Source organism: Callionymus lyra, chromosome 18 (assembly GCF_982586985.1).
Source record: "Callionymus lyra chromosome 18, fCalLyr1.hap1.1, whole genome shotgun sequence".
Lineage (NCBI taxonomy): Eukaryota > Metazoa > Chordata > Actinopteri > Syngnathiformes > Callionymidae > Callionymus > Callionymus lyra.
In genome coordinates this window covers 1,481,164-1,498,643 of record NC_141835.1, presented here as the reverse complement: position 1 = coordinate 1,498,643, position 17,480 = coordinate 1,481,164, and the positions used below count along the sequence as shown (strand labels likewise).

Below are 17,480 nucleotides of genomic sequence, written 5' to 3'. Positions count from 1 at the left end.
CCTCGTGTGAAGAACGAGCAACATTTAAATAAAACATCAAATCCGTGCGTGAAGAACAGAAGGAAGATTTAAAGAAGGAAAAAGTCTAATTGTTCAAACTCTGACGTCTGGTGGATTTATTTGTGTGGACTTTGATGGAAGGACTCAGTAGAGTTCAGTAGAAACGCCGCAGTACGACCCAATCCTTACAAGTAGGTCATGGGTGGGTGAGGAGGAGGAGGGGGAGCATCTGGAGCATCCCCAGAAGTTGATGCAGATGAAGGGAGGAGGAGGAGGAGGAGAGGAGGATGAGTGAGAGGAGGAGACGAAGAGAGGAAGATGAGGGAGAGGAAGAGAGGATGAAAGGATGATGGGTGAGAGGAGGAGAGGATGAGAGGATGATGAGTGAGAGGAAGAGAGGAGAAGAGGACGAGAGAAGGAGAGGATGATGAGTGAGAGAAAGAGAGGAGAAGAGGACGAGAGAAGGAGAGGATGATGAGTGAGAGGATGATGAGTGAGAGGAGGAGAGGATGAGAGGATGATGGGTGAGAGGAAGAGAGGATGAAAGGATGATGGGTGAGAGGAGGAGAGGATGATGAGTGAGAGAAAGAGAGGAGAAGAGGACGAGAGAAGGAGAGGATGATGAGTGAGAGGATGATGAGTGAGAGGAAGAGAGGAGAAGAGGACGAGAGAAGGAGAGGATGATGAGTGAGAGGATGATGAGTGAGAGGATGATGAGTGAGAGGAAGAGAGGAGAAGAGGACGAGAGAAGGAGAGGATGATGAGTGAGAGAAAGAGAGGAGAAGAGGATGATGGGTGAGAGGAAGAGAGGATGAAAGGATGATGGGTGAGAGGAGGAGAGGATGATGAGTGAGAGAAAGAGAGGAGAAGAGGACGAGAGAAGGAGAGGATGATGAGTGAGAGGATGATGAGTGAGAGGAAGAGAGGAGAAGAGGACGAGAGAAGGAGAGGATGATGAGTGAGAGGATGATGAGTGAGAGGAAGAGAGGAGAAGAGGACGAGAGAAGGAGAGGATGATGAGTGAGAGAAAGAGAGGAGAAGAGGATGATGGGTGAGAGGAAGAGAGGATGAAAGGATGATGGGTGAGAGGAGGAGAGGATGATGAGTGAGAGAAAGAGAGGAGAAGAGGATGATGGGTGAGAGGAAGAGAGGATGAAAGGATGATGGGTGAGAGGAGGAGAGGATGATGAGTGAGAGAAAGAGAGGAGAAGAGGACGAGAGAAGGAGAGGATGATGAGTGAGAGGAAGAGAGGATGAGGAGATGAGAGTAGGAGTGGAGGAGAGGAGGAGAGGAGGAGAGTAGGAGTGGAGGAGAGGAGGAGAGGGTGATGAGTGAGAGAAGTGAGAGGATGAGACTCACCTGAGCAGACCTCATGGTAGTCAGGGTTGGGTGTTTCTCCTCCAGCGTAGCCCACCTGAGTGGAAAAGACGCCCGAGAGTCTCCAGAAGAGTCTTTCTGCTCCCCAGAAGCACCCCATACCTGCAGACCAGAGAGAGAGACGGTCTAGAGATCCTGACCTGGTCTAGAGACGCTGACCTGGTCTCACTGAACATGACGGTCTAGAGATCCTGACCTGGTCTAGAGACGCTGACCTGGTCTCACTGAACATGATGGTCTAGAGATCCTGACCTGGTCTCACCGAACATGACGGTCTAGAGACGCTGACCTGGTCTCACCGAACATGATGGTCTAGAGACGCTGACCTGGTCTCATCGAACATGACGGTCTAGAGACGCTGACCTGGTCTCACCGAACATGATGGTCTAGAGACGCTGACCTGGTCTCATCGAACATGACGGTCTAGAGACGCTGACCTGGTCTCACCGAACATGACGGTCTAGAGATCCTGACCTGGTCTCACCGAACATGACGGTCTAGAGACGCTGACCTGGTCTCACCGAACATGACGGTCTAGAGACGCTGACCTGGTCTCACCGAACATGATGGTCTAGAGACGCTGACCTGGTCTCACCGAACATGACGGTCTAGAGATCCTGACCTGGTCTTACCGAACATGACGGTCTAGAGACGCTGACCTGGTCTCACCGAACATGACGGTCTAGAGACGCTGACCTGGTCTCACCGAACATGACGGTCTAGAGACGCTGACCTGGTCTCACCGAACATGATGGTCTAGAGACGCTGACCTGGTCTCATCGAACATGATGGTCTAGAGACGCTGACCTGGTCTCACCGAACATGATGGTCTAGAGTCGTGACCTGGTCTCACCGAACATGACGGTCTAGAGACGCTGACCTGGTCTCACCGAACATGACGGTCTAGAGACGCTGACCTGGTCTCACCGAACATGACGGTCTAGAGATGCTGACCTGGTCTCACCGAACATGATGGTCTAGAGTCGTGACCTGGTCTCACCGAACATGATGGTCTAGAGACGCTGACCTGGTCTCACCGAACATGATGGTCTAGAGTCGTGACCTGGTCTCACCGAACATGATGGTCTAGAGTCGTGACCTGGTCTCACCGAACATGATGGTCTAGAGACGCTGACCTGGTCTCACCGAACATGATGGTCTAGAGTCGTGACCTGGTCTCACCGAACATGATGGTCTAGAGTCGTGACCTGGTCTCACCGAACATGATGGTCTAGAGACGCTGACCTGGTCTCACCGAACATGACGGTCTAGAGATCCTGACCTGGTCTTACCGAACATGACGGTCTAGAGACGCTGACCTGGTCTCACCGAACATGACGGTCTAGAGACGCTGACCTGGTCTCACCGAACATGACGGTCTAGAGACGCTGACCTGGTCTCACCGAACATGATGGTCTAGAGACGCTGACCTGGTCTCACCGAACATGACGGTCTAGAGATCCTGACCTGGTCTTACCGAACATGATGGTCTAGAGTCGTGACCTGGTCTCACCGAACATGACGGTCTAGAGACGCTGACCTGGTCTCACCGAACATGACGGTCTAGAGACGCTGACCTGGTCTCACCGAACATGATGGTCTAGAGACGCTGACCTGGTCTCATCGAACATGATGGTCTAGAGACGCTGACCTGGTCTCACCGAACATGATGGTCTAGAGTCGTGACCTGGTCTCACCGAACATGACGGTCTAGAGACGCTGACCTGGTCTCACCGAACATGACGGTCTAGAGACGCTGACCTGGTCTCACCGAACATGACGGTCTAGAGATGCTGACCTGGTCTCACCGAACATGATGGTCTAGAGACGCTGACCTGGTCTCATCGAACATGATGGTCTAGAGACGCTGACCTGGTCTCACCGAACATGATGGTCTAGAGTCGTGACCTGGTCTCACCGAACATGATGGTCTAGAGTCGTGACCTGGTCTCACCGAACATGATGGTCTAGAGTCGTGACCTGGTCTCACCGAACATGACGGTCTAGAGACGCTGACCTGGTCTCACCGAACATGATGGTCTAGAGTCGTGACCTGGTCTCACCGAACATGACGGTCTAGAGTCGTGACCTGGTCTCACCGAACATGATGGTCTAGAGACGCTGACCTGGTCTCACCGAACATGATGGTCTCCGTGTCAGCAGGGAAAGGTTCCACGGTCGTGTTCCCCGTCGCAGCATGTTGACCTGCAGACGATACAATCATTGATCAGAAACTGATCCTGAAGAACTGTGTTTAAAAATACTTCGTCTTTATTTATGAAAACTGTGTATATTTATGAAAACATATTTTGTATTTCTTCTTGTGACTCCTGCCAATAAAGCAGGCTATTAAGAAGGCTATTAAGAAGGCTCTTAAACAAGCTCTTAAGAAGGCTCTTAAACAGGCTCTTAAGAAGGCTCTTAAACAGGCTCTTATGAAGGCTCTTAAGCAGGCTCTTAAGAAGGCTCTTAAACAGGCTCTTATGAAGGCTCTTAAGCAGGCTCTTAAGAAGGCTCTTAAACAGGCTCTTATGAAGGCTCTTAAGCAGGCTCTTAAGAAGGCTCTTAAACAGGCTCTTAAGAAGGCTCTTAAACAGGCTCTTAAGAAGGCTCTTAAACAGGCTCTTATGAAGGCTCTTAAGCAGGCTCTTAAGAAGGCTCTTAAACAGGCTCTTAAGTAGGCTCTTAAACAGGCTCTTAAGTAGGCTCTTAAGCAGGCTCTTAAGAAGGCTCTTAAACAGGCTCTTAAGTAGGCTCTTAAACAGGCTCTTGTGAAGGCTCTTAAGCAGGCTCTTAAGAAAGCTCTTAAGCAGGCTCTTAAGAAGGATCTAAGATACGAGGGTTTCCCAGAAGTTTTCTTAACTGCCTTTTAAGGAGAACCTTGAGATCAAGCGAAATTTTACATTAGAAAACTTGCTCAAGCCCCGCCCACTGAAAACCACCACCAAGGGACTCGTTGTATAAACAAAGCAGGGCGAGATTACTGAAGGAGTGAAGTGTTTTTTCTGAAAGACTTCAATCCAAGTTACAGTCGAGACGTTTGAATGAGTTTAGATGTTGTTTTGAGTCTTTTTGGGCGAAGATGAAAACGAAAACTGATCTCCAGTCGCTACATTAAAATGAACAAACATGTTTGTCTCCAAAAAGAGCAGATTAATATAAAAAACACTGGTCGACATGAGAAAAGGTGGAAGTGATCAGATGTTCATCCCATCATCGGCGCAAAATGAATCCAAAAATAAAGTTATTATGTTATAATAACAGTCTTTAAAAAAACAACATTATCTGTGAATCAAGTTCAAAACTACGACCATGAGACGGACCTTCAGACACGATAAACAACTGGTTCTGAGTCTCGTCATTCAACCAGTTGGTTAACGAGTGAAAGTGAAGCAGGTTAGTGAAGCTAAACCTTGAGGATCAGGACAAGATTATTGAAGCAGCTTCTGAAGGATCAACGTGTCTTGACTTGAACAAACATGTGGATCTTTATATAGAGAAGATAATATTTTTCTTATCAAATCAACTGTTTCTTCACAGACTTGGTGTCACTAGTTATTTTATCATCAACACATTTACAGTTAACCTGCTGTATCAGTTTGAGAAGTTATATTATTGCAACATGACATTTATTATTCTTGTTCATAACCATCACTAATGTTCATAACCATCGCTAGTGTTCATAACCATCACCAGTGTTCATAACCATCACTAATGTTCATAACCATCACCAGTGTTCATAACCATCACTAATGTTCATAACCATCACTAATGTTCATAACCATCACTAGTGTTCATAACCATCACTAATGTTCATAACCATCACCAGTGTTCATAACCATCACTAGTGTTCATAACCATCACTAGTGTTCATAACCATCGCTAGTGTTCATAACCATCACTAGTGTTCATAACCATCACTAGTGTTCATAACCATCGCTAGTGTTCATAACCATCGCTAGTGTTCATAACCATCACTAGTGTTAAACCATTACTAGTGTTCATAACCATCGCTAGTGTTCAAAACCATCGCTAGTGTTCATAACCATCACTAGTGTTAAACCATTACTAGTGTTCATAACCATCGCTAGTGTTCAAAACCATCACCAGTGTTCATAACCATCGCTAGTGTTCATAACCATCACTAGTGTTAAACCATTACTAGTGTTCATAACCATCACTAGTGTTCATAACCATCACTAGTGTTCATAACCATCACTAGTGTTAAACCATTACTAGTGTTCATAACCATCACTAGTGTTCATAACCATCACTAGTGTTCATAACCATCGCTAGTGTTCATAACCATCGCTAGTGTTCATAACCATCACTAGTGTTAAACCATTACTAGTGTTCATAACCATCGCTAGTGTTCAAAACCATCACCAGTGTTCATAACCATCGCTAGTGTTCATAACCATCACTAGTGTTAAACCATTACTAGTGTTCATAACCATCACTAGTGTTCATAACCATCACTAGTGTTCATAACCATCACTAATGTTCATAACCATCACTAGTGTTCATTACCATCACTAATGTTCATAACCATCACTAATGTTCATAACTATCACTAGTGTTCATAACCATCTCTAATGTTCATAACCATCACTAGTGTTCATAACCATCACTAATGTTCATAACCATCACTAGTGTTCATAACCATCACTAGTGTTCATAACCATCGCTAGTGTTCATAACCATCACTAATGTTCATAACCATCACTAATGTTCATAACCATCACTAGTGTTCATAACCATCACTAATGTTCATAACCATCACTAATGTTCATAACCATCACTAGTGTTCATAACCATCACTAGTGTTCATAACCATCACTAATGTTCATAACCATCACTAATGTTCATAACCATCACTAGTGTTCATAACCATCACTAGTGTTCATAACCATCACTAATGTTCATAACCATCACTAATGTTCATAACCATCACTAGTGTTCATAACCATCGCTAGTGTTCATAACCATCACCAGTGTTAAACCATTACTAGTGATAAAATAGAAATAAATCCTGTTTCAGTGAAACCTTCTTTGAGGTCCAGGTTCCCCCGCCAGCCCGGCTCGCATGTGCTAGAACCAGCGCCGGCGCCGCTCAAGAACCGACTGGAGTGAAGAGGACGTCTGAGAAGGAGAAGATTCTCTTCGTCTAGTCGAGCAGAACCTGCTGCACAAGTACCGTCGCTAGCATGTAGCTCCGTAGCTACCGGGTCAGAACCGACACACGACCAGAGCTGATGATTAAAACAGGCTCGATTCATTGTTTGGTCCCAGACTCTCTGATGTTCCTCGTCGTGTTCCGTTCATCTCGGCCGTAGATTTAAAGTCCGTGCGTCGACCTGCAGGCCCGGTTACGTGGACCTGATGCTGGAGCTGGACCCGGGAAAGGTGGAGTTCAGGCTCCGTTTGTTTCCAAACAAATCCATTATTTCTCTTCCCTCGTCTCTTCTTCTCACGTCGTCAGAGATGATGCCAACATGCCTCTGCTGGACGGACAGAACCAGTGGGTGAAGAGACCGGGCCGGAACCAGGTCCACGAGCAGAAAGTGTGAGTCGAGGAAGAGAAACCGTAGAAGGAACTTCAATTATGAGAAGATGCTTCTGAAAAATCCACGTTTGTCGTTATAAATGTTTCTCTTACAACAAAATGTCCGCCTCGTTGTTTTCAAATGGTCTCGACTGTGAGATGAGTTAGTTAGTTAGTAATAGTTATTAAGTAAGTAAGTAAGTAAGTTATTAAGTAAGTAAGTAAGTAAGTAAGTTAGTTAGTTAGTTAGTAATAGTTATTAAGTAAGTAAGTTATTAAGTAAGTAAGTAAGTAAGTTAGTTAGTTAGTTAGTTAGTTAGTTAGTTAGTTAGTTAGTTAGTAATAGTTATTAAGTAAGTAAGTTATTAAGTAAGTAAGTAAGTAAGTTATTAAGTAAGTAAGTAAGTAAGTAAGTAAGTAAGTAAGTAAGTAAGAAGGTAAGTAAGTAAGTAAGTTAGTTAGTTAGTTAGTAATAGTTATTAAGTAAGTAAGTAAGTAAGTAAGTAAGTAAGTAAGTAAGTAAGTAAGTAAGTAAGTAAGTAAGTAAGTAAGTAAGTAAGTAAGTAAGTTAGTTAGTTAGTTAGTTAGTTAGTTAGTTAGTTAGTTAGTTAGTTAGTTAGTTAGTTAGTTAGTTAGTTAGTTAGTTAGATAGTTAGTTAGTTAGATAGTTAGTAATAGTTATTGAGACCATAATAAAAAACATTGGTTTGGTTCAAAGATTCAAATCAGTGGAAGAAAAACCTGGAGTCGAATGTTTCCTGACGTTGACGTAAATAATGAAAACACTTAAGAACAAAATAAAGTCGCTTTAGTTTTATCTTCTCTTTTCTTCTTCTTCGCATATGTTACTTTAAATGAAAACATTGTAAAGAACCTATTGTAATAAAGCATTTTTAAAAGTCAAAGTCTTCTTCTTCTTCTCCTTCTTCTCCTTCTTCTCTTCCTCCCTCACAGCAGGAGATCGTCCTCTGAGTCTGGTTCTGCTCCAGGTTTCTGTTCAAATTGTTTCTTATATCTTCAGATAATATGTTAACCTAAGAACGTGACCAAGAGTTTCTGATTTCTAGCTTTTTTTTTTCTTCGTCATCGAAAACTTGACGAAAGTTTCTGTCGATGAAACTGTTGTTTTAAGTTTTACTGTAGAAATGATTTTTAAATGATGTTTTTAGTGTTTGTTTCTCATGGGATTCAGTGAAAGTTCTTTGAATATGTTCATGAAAACTGAGGGTTCATGAAGAAGGAGGTCCATGTATTCCTTCAGGTGGACGACGGATCTAAGGGTCCAGAGATGGTCCTCTGACCCCCCTCCTGTTTGGACGGCATGTTGGCAGCGAGTCCGGCTCCGCGACCAACAATCTGCTCGTAGACCTGCTGGTCAAGGTCACGCCGACACCTCAAGACGAGCTGGACCAGGACGAGCACCTGAGCAGGTGCAGCAGGACAGACTTCACGCGGCGTCTGGAGCCTTCATGCGCGTGAAGACCAGATGGATCTCTGGACGCCGCCTCACACGACCTGCTCCCATGATGCACTAGTCACGGACGCATGCCAATAGAACACGGGTCCTCAACCGCCGGGCCGGGGGCCTGTGCCGGCCCGCGAGGCCTTTGATATCGGGCCGCGAAGAAAGAGAGAATAATTCACTTCATCTGGAATCCATTAGTAATGTCTGAAGGTATTTTATTTTGAAGTTCCTCATCATGACCATGTTTTAATTATTACTTTATAAAGTTGCTCTGAAATCTGGGCGAACGAGAGGTTACGAGAGTCCATGATGATGTAATAATGGCTTCACTCCTCCTCCAGCTGTAATCACACTTTGTTTATACAACGAGTCCCTTGGAGGTGGAGACCACTGATGACGCGCGGTGACACACCTTCATGCTTGACCAATCACAGCAGAGTGGGTGTGGTTATGGTCAACAAGATTTCATTTCCAGAACAACAAAGTGTTTTCAGTGGGCGGAGCTTAAGATCATTTTCTAATGTCAGTATTTCAAATTCAACAAACACACAACAACACACACTTTAACACACAATACTACACATATATACTTGTTACTACACTATTACTATATTTATTTATAATCATTTATACTTTTCAAAATGTGATGAAATACATTTAAGTAAATTAAGGCTTTATTTTATTTTGAAGGAACCGTAGGAACTAAAACACCTGAATATATTCTTTAAATGTTAAACTATTATTAAACTAAACTATAGGATTAATAAATAAACATAAGATCGTCATGTGACGTCATTTAAAAACTACAACATAAACTCTTTTAAAATCTAAATTAATTATAAAATGTTGAAGAAAAGTCCGAGTCGAACGATGACGTCACACTAAACTAGTAAACGCTTGTTTACGTCATCATCAGACACGTGACGTGTTCACCTGACACCGCCATCTTGTCCTCCCTCCCTCGCAGACGCTTCTCTCTCTTCTCTTCTCTCTTCTCTTCTTTCTTCTCTTCTTTCTTCGACATGTTTTTCTCTCACTCTTGACAAACTTTACTCTCGAGTCTCCGACACACACTTCCGGGTTCGCCTCCACAGCGCCCCCTCTGTCGTCCGCGGTACTGCAGGCGTCATGAATATTCACGCGGCGTGGGCGTGACGTCACGGGCTGCATAATCACGAGTCCAGGTTGACATGACTTTGAATCACTAGAGTATTAATGTATTTTATTAACACTTTGCTATTTTAATTCAAGTAAAAAGTACATTTTCAACAGTTTTTTTTCTTCAAGACTGAGATGAACCAACAGAACTACTGATCCAACTCTCAGCCAATCATGTGCAGCTCAGACGATCATGTGACGCGATCATGTGCTTCTGAAAAATGTATCTTTAAATAATTGGAATTAAAAAGTTAAACTGTATAAAAATACATTCATTTAGAAAATATTCAATTTTAATTTCAATATAAAAAATGATTGAATTCAATTGTTGGAAAAAAAAACATCGACGTATAAAAACATTTAAACAAAACAAGTTTAAACGTTTCAAACAGTTTTGACGACGAGTCACGAGATGAGTTACTTAGTTAGTTAGTAATTGTTAGTTAGTTAGTTAGTAATAGTTAGTTAGTTAGTTAGCAATAGTTAGTTAGTTAGTTAGTTAGTAAGTTACTTACTTACTTAGATAGTTAGTTAGTTAGTTAGTAATAGTTATTTAGTTAGTAATAGTTAGTTAGTTAGTTAGTTAGTTAGTTACTTAGTTAGTTAGTAATAGTTAGTTAGTTCGTTTTTTAGTTGGTTACTTAGTTAGTAAGTTAGTCAGTTAGTAATAGTTAGTTAGTTAGTTAGTTAGTAATAGTTAATGAGTGAGTGAGTGAGTGAGTGAGTTAGTAATAGTTAGTTAGTTTTTTAGTTGGTTACTTAGTTAGTAAGTTAGTCAGTTAGTAATAGTTAGTTAGTTAGTTAGTAATAGTTAATGAGTGAGTGAGTTAGTAATAGTTAGTTAGTTAGTTTTTTAGTTGGTTACTTAGTTAGTAAGTTAGTCAGTTAGTAATAGTTAGTTAGTTAGTTAGTTAGTAATAGTTAATGAGTGAGTGAGTGAGTGAGTGAGTGAGTGAGTGAGTGAGTGAGTGAGTGAGTGAGTGAGTGAGTGAGTGAGTGAGTGAGTGAGTGAGTGAGTGAGTGAGTGAGTGAGTGAGTGAGTGAGTGAGTGAGTAAGTGAGTTAATAATAGTTAGTAAGTTAGTAATAGTTATAGTTTGGTTTGGTTCAAAGATTCAAATCAGTGGAAGAAAAACCTGGAGTCGAAAACACTTTAGAACAAAATAAAGTCACTTTAGTTTTATCTTCTCTTTTCTTCTCCTTCTTCTCCTTCTTCTCTTCCTCCCTCACAGCAGGAGGTCGTCCTCTGAGTCTGGTTCTGCTCCGGGTTTCTGTTCAAATTGTTTCTTATATCTTCAGATAATATCTTATGGTTTCACAGTTTATTGACTGAAAAGGTTTGAGTCGAACGACTGCTGTGCTAATGACTACAGTAAAGTGACCTGACAGTTGATCTGGAGGTCGTTCTTCTTCACTGGTGACCTGACGGCTGATCTGGAGGTCGTTCTTCTTCACTGGTGACCTGATGGTTGATCTGGAGGTCGTTCTTCTTCACTGGTGACCTGATGGTTGATCTGGAGGTCGTTCTTCTTCACTGGTGACCTGATGGTTGATCTGGAGGTCGTTTTTCTTCACTGGTGACCTGACAGTTGATCTGGAGGTCGTTCTTCTTCACTGGTGACCTGACAGTTGATCTGGAGGTCGTTCTTCTTCACTGGTGACCTGACGGCTGATCTGGAGGTCGTTCTTCTTCACTGGTGACCTGACAGTTGATCTGGAGGTCGTTCTTCTTCACTGGTGACCTGACAGTTGATCTGGAGGTCGTTCTTCTTCACTGGTGACCTGACAGTTGATCTGGAGGTCGTTCTTCTTCACTGGTGACCTGACGGCTGATCTGGAGGTCGTTCTTCTTCACTGGTGACCTGACGGCTGATCTGGAGGTCGTTCTTCTTCACTGGTGACCTGACGGCTGATCTGGAGGTCGTTCTTCTTCACTGGTGACCTGACAGTTGATCTGGAGGTCGTTCTTCTTCACTGGTGACCTGACAGTTGATCTGGAGGTCGTTCTTCTTCACTGGTGACCTGACAGATCTGGAGGTCGTTCTTCTTCACTGGTGACCTGACAGATCTGGAGGTCGTTCAGACCAACCACCAAGTCCTGGTGTGAACCTGCAGGTGTTGAGACTGTGATGCAGGAGAACATGTTCCAGAGGTGAAGCGAGTGCAGCTCCATGGATTCATGCGTTTCCTCTTCCAGGGCTAAGCCACTCTTGCCCTACATACAGCAGATTACAGACTGTCCCGCTAATCCCAGGCAGCCGGGGCATGTGCCACCGTCACCAGCATCAACCTGCTGCGCCCACTGGCGGGTGGGCAGCCCGAACCCCTCGACCCCCAACATCCACTCCCGCCGGGGGCGACTCAAAGCGTGGGTAAAAGTCCAGGAGCAGGTCCTGAACCTTCCCCGGCAACACCTCCCTGGAGGACCACCTGGCGAGGCACGGATCCTCTCGGCTCACCTAAACTAACCAGGCCTGAGATTAGGGTTAATCTGGACCTTGTGTCATCCTGGATCTCCTCCCCCTCGCCATCCTCACCTCCTCCTCTTCTAAAGAGGCTTTGCTTTCAAATCCCTGCCTGTCGACCCCCCTCCTCCTCTCCTCTCCTCTCCTCCTCTCTACTCCTCTACTCCTCTCCTCCTCTCCTCCTCTCCTCTCCTCCCCTCCTCCTCTCCTCTCCTCTCCTCTCCTCCTCTCCCCCTCTCCTCCTCTCCCTCTCCTCTCCTCTCCTCCTCCCTCTCCTCTCCTCTCCTCTCCTCTCCTCTCCTCTCCTCTCCTCTCCTCTCCTCTCCTCTCCTCTCCTCTCCTCTCCTCTCCTCTCCTCTCCTCTCCTCTCCTCTCCTCTCCTCCTCCTCTCCTCCTCTCCTCCTCTCCTCTCCTCCTCTCCTCTCCTCTCCTCTCCCCCTCTCCTCTCCTCTCCTCCTCTCCTCTCCTCTCCTCTCCCCCTCTCCTCTCCTCCTCTCCTCTCCTCCTCTCCTCTCCCCCTCTCCTCTCCTCTCCTCTCCTCTCCTCTCCTCTCCTCCTCTCCTCCTCTCCTCTCCTCTCCTCCTCTCCTCTTCTCCTCTCCTCTCCCCCTCTCCTCTCCTCTCCTCTCCTCCTCCTCTCCTCTCCTCTCCTCTCCTCTCCTCTCCTCTCCTCTCCTCTCCTCTCCTCCTCCTCTCCTCTCCTCTCCTCTCCTCTCCTCTCCTCTCCTCCTCTCTACTCCTCTCCTCCTCTCCTCTCCTCCTCTCCTCTCCTCTCCTCTCCTCTCCTCTCCTCTCCTCTCCTCTCCTCTCCTCTCCTCTCCTCTCCTCTCCTCTCCTCTCCTCCTCCTCTCCTCTCCTCTCCTCTCCTCTCCTCTCCTCTCCTCTCCTCTCCTCTCCTCTCCTCTCCTCCTCTCTACTCCTCTCCTCCTCTCCTCTCCTCCTCTCCTCTCCTCTCCTCTCCTCTCCTCTCCTCTCCTCTCCTCTCCTCTCCTCTCCTCTCCTCTCCTCTCCTCTCCTCTCCTCCTCTCTACTCCTCTCCTCTCCTCTCTACTCCTCTCCTCTCCTCTCCTCTCCTCTCCTCTCCTCTCCTCTCCTCCTCTCTACTCCTCTCCTCCTCTCCTCTCCTCTCCTCTCTACTCCTCTCCTCCTCTCCTCCTCTCCTCTCCTCTCCTCTCCTCTCCTCTCTACTCCTCTCCTCCTCTCCTCCTCTCCTCTCCTCTCCTCTCCTCCTCTCCTCCTCTCCTCTCCTCCTCCTCTCCTCCTCTCCTCCTCTCCTCCTCTCCTCTCCTCTCCTCTCCTCTCTACTCCTCTCCTCCTCTCCTCCTCTCCTCCTCTCCTCCTCTCCTCGCTGCCAAACGCAACTTTTCCTCGTCAGCCAATCGCGGCGCAGATCCCGGTCGGAGAGAGTCGTCCCCGAGCGACGCCAGCATCAGTCGCGAGGAGAGGAAGCTCCTCATTGTCTCGTGAAAGTAGGTTGAAGCTGCACTCAGACGTGTTCGGTGATCCTACTTTCTAAGAGCAGCACAGAGTTCAGGCCTCGTGCAGCCGATGTCCGACGCCTGAGGACGATCAGGCAGTGAACGAGTGAAGAGACGAAGAGACGAAGAGACGAAGAGACGAAGAGACGAAGAGACGAAGACAAAAAGAGAAGAAGAGACGACACATCGAGGCTTAAGACGCCTTTTCATTCTCTCGTCTCGGGGAATAAATGGCAGATTCAGCCTCGAGCTCACGAGTCCAGAACCAAAGTACTTTAGCGGCGGCGAGTGCGTGATGTAGGTCGCATCGTGAGGACGCACACAAACGCACACACAAACGCACACACAAACGCACACAAACGTACACAAACGCACACACAAGAGAAACAGGCACACACACAAATGTAAACACAAACGCACACAAACGCACACACAAGAGAAACACGCACACACACAAACGTACGCACAAACGCACACACAAACGCACACAAACGTACGCACAAACGCACACACAAACGCACACAAACGTACACAAACGCACACAAACGTACACAAACGCACACAAAAGAGAAACAGGCACACACACAAATGTAAACACAAACGCACACAAACGCACACACAAGAGAAACACGCACACACACAAACGTACGCACAAACGCACACACAAACGCACACAAACATACGCACAAGAGAAACACACACAAATGTACACACAAACGCACACAAACGTACGCACAAGAGAAACACGCACACACACAAACATACGCACAAACGCACACACAAACGCACACAAACGTACGCACAAGAGAAACACACACAAATGTACACACAAACGCACACAAACGTACGCACAAGAGAAACACGCACACACACAAACATACGCACAAACGCACACACAAACGCACACAAACGTACGCACAAGAGAAACACGCACACACACAAATGTACGCACAAACGCACACAAACGTACGCACAAGAGAAACACGCAAACGCACACAAACGTACGCACAAACGCACACACAAACGCACACAAACGTACGCACGAGAGAAACACGCACACACACAAACGTACGCACAAACGCACAGACAAACGCACACAAAGGTACGCACAAGAGAAACACGCACACACACAAACGTACGCACAAACCCACACACAAACGCACACAAACGTACGCACAAGAGAAACACGCACACACACAAACGTACGCACAAACGCACACAAACGTACCCACAAGAGAAACACGCACACACACAAACTTACGCACAAACGCACACAAACATACGCACAAGAGAAACACGCACACACACAAACGTATGCACAAACGCACACAAACGTACGCACAAGAGAAACACGCACACACACAAATGTACGCACAAACGCACACAAACGTACGCACAAGAGAAACACGCACACACACAAATGTACGCACAAACGCACACAAACGTACGCACAAGAGAAACACGCACACACACAAATGTAAGCACAAACGCACACAAACGTACGCACAAGAGAAACACGCACACACACAAACATACGCACAAACACACACAAACGTACGCACAAGAGAAACACGCACACACACAAATGTACGCACAAATGCACACAAACGTACGCACAAGAGAAACACGCACACACACAAATGTACGCACAAACGCACACAAACGTACGCACAAGAGAAACACGCACACACACAAATGTACGCACAAACGCACACAAACGTACGCACAAGAGAAACACGCACACACACAAATGTACGCACAAACGCACACAAACGTACGTACAAGAGAAACACGCACACACACAAATGTACAAACCACGCACAAGAGCAGATACACAACGACGACATGCGTCTGAACGCACAATGCAAACACACAAAGATGCACAAACCGTCTCAACAGATCACAGTATGGATCCTCCAGGAGGAGAACAAGGCAAACTGGTGAACACGTCATTTTACACAATTAAACCAATGGAGAAAGAAAAGTGACAAGCGATCGATCAGGTACATGTTTGTTGTCGTGATTCTGATCAGTCGCTAAAGTCAGGAAGGATCTCATGTTGTTCTCAAAGCTTCTTCATCAACAAATATACAAATACTGTGATGTTCCTGATACAAAGTACATCAAATATAAGTATAATTAAACACATTTGTCGCAGCAGAATGACTGACTTGGTTCTGATTTTATTTGTTGTATAATTTCTTTCTTTTATTCTATTCTATGTTGTGTTTACAACACAATACAAGTTTCTGATAATTATATTTCTAATTGTATTTCTTATAAAGTGACCTTGAGCGACAATAACTCAGTCAAGTTTGTGCTTAAGATAAATAACTTGAATCAAAAATATGTTACACGTGACACTAAACTAGTGATGCAAGTCAAATAATACTTAAAACAATTGCTAACTAGTGCAGACTTAACTGGTTCAGAAACATAATGTGCTGCAGTTATTACTGACAATTACAAACGTACTTTCTGCTTAATAGGCTGCAAAATTGATTTGTGCCGTTTTTCGCCAGAGAACGAGCGTGATTTTGAGCAATTATTTCACGTGTTAATCAGGGAAACATGTGAAGCATGTATTTTTAATTAAAACTCGTAAGAAAGTTGACGACACTCTGACTTCATGTATGACACTCTGACTTCATGTATGACACTCTGACTTCATGTATGACACTCTGACTTCATGTATGACACTCTGACTTCATGTATGACACTCTGACTTCATGTATGACACTCTGACTTCATGTATGACACTCTGACTTCATGTATGACACTCTGACTTCATGTATGACACTCTGACTTCATGTACGACACTCTGACTTCATGTATGACACTCTGACTTCATGTATGACACTCTGACTTCATGTATGACACTCTGACTTCATGTATGACATTCTGACTTCATGTATGACACTCTGACTTCATGTATGACACTCTGACTTCATGTATGACACTCTGACTTCATGTATGACACACTGACTTCATGTATGACACTCTGACTTCATGTATGACACTCTGACTTCATGTATGACACACTGACTTCATGTATGACACTCTGACTTCATGTATGACACTCTGACTTCATGTATGACATTCTGACTTCATGTATGACACTCTGACTTCATGTATGACACTCTGACTTCATGTATGACACTCTGACTTCATGTATGACACTCTGACTTCATGTATGACACTCTGACTTCATGTATGACACACTCTGACTTCATGTATGACACTCTGACTTCATGTATGACACTCTGACTTCATGTATGACACTCTGACTTCATGTATGACACACTGACTTCATGTATGACACTCTGACTTCATGTATGACACACTCTGACTTCATGTATGACACTCTGACTTCATGTATGACACTCTGACTTCATGTATGACATTCTGACTTCATGTATGACACTCTGACTTCATGTATGACATTCTGACTTCATGTATGACACTCTGACTTCATGTATGACACTCTGACTTCATGTATGACACTCTGACTTCATGTATGACACTCTGACTTCATGTATGACACACTGACTTCATGTATGACACTCTGACTTCATGTATGACACTCTGACTTCATGTATGACACACTGACTTCATGTATGACACACTGACTTCATGTATGACACTCTGACTTCATGTATGACACTCTGACTTCATGTATGACACTCTGACTTCATGTATGACACTCTGACTTCATGTATGACACTCTGACTTCATGTATGACACTCTGACTTCATGTATGACACTCTGACTTCATGTATGACACTCTGACTTCATGTATGACACTCTGACTTCATGTATGACACACTGACTTCATGTATGACACTCTGACTTCATGTATGACACTCTGACTTCATGTATGACACTCTGACTTCATGTATGACACACTCTGACTTCATGTATGACACTCTGACTTCATGTATGACACTCTGACTTCATGTATGACACTCTGACTTCATGTATGACACTCTGACT

General features: G+C 44.8%; 1 protein-coding gene across 3 annotated transcripts in view; it reads right to left on the bottom strand.

The window, feature by feature from the left end:
• The window catches only part of msrab (methionine sulfoxide reductase Ab), a 50,946-nt gene extending 41,484 nt beyond the window's left edge, over positions 1-9,462 (bottom strand). For 2 of the 3 annotated variants that reach the window (XM_087780617.1, XM_087780618.1), the window contains exons 1-3: positions 9,322-9,462; positions 3,515-3,583; positions 1,361-1,480 (exon numbers count right to left, since the gene is read on the bottom strand). In XM_087780617.1, the coding sequence (XP_087636743.1) occupies positions 1,361-1,480; positions 3,515-3,583; positions 9,322-9,412 (280 nt within the window). In that variant the 5' untranslated portion in view covers positions 9,413-9,462. The remainder of the gene's footprint in view (positions 1-1,360; positions 1,481-3,514; positions 3,584-9,321) is intronic. The other variant, XM_087780619.1, reaches the window with a different exon arrangement.
• Positions 9,463-17,480: the final 8,018 nt, after the last annotated feature.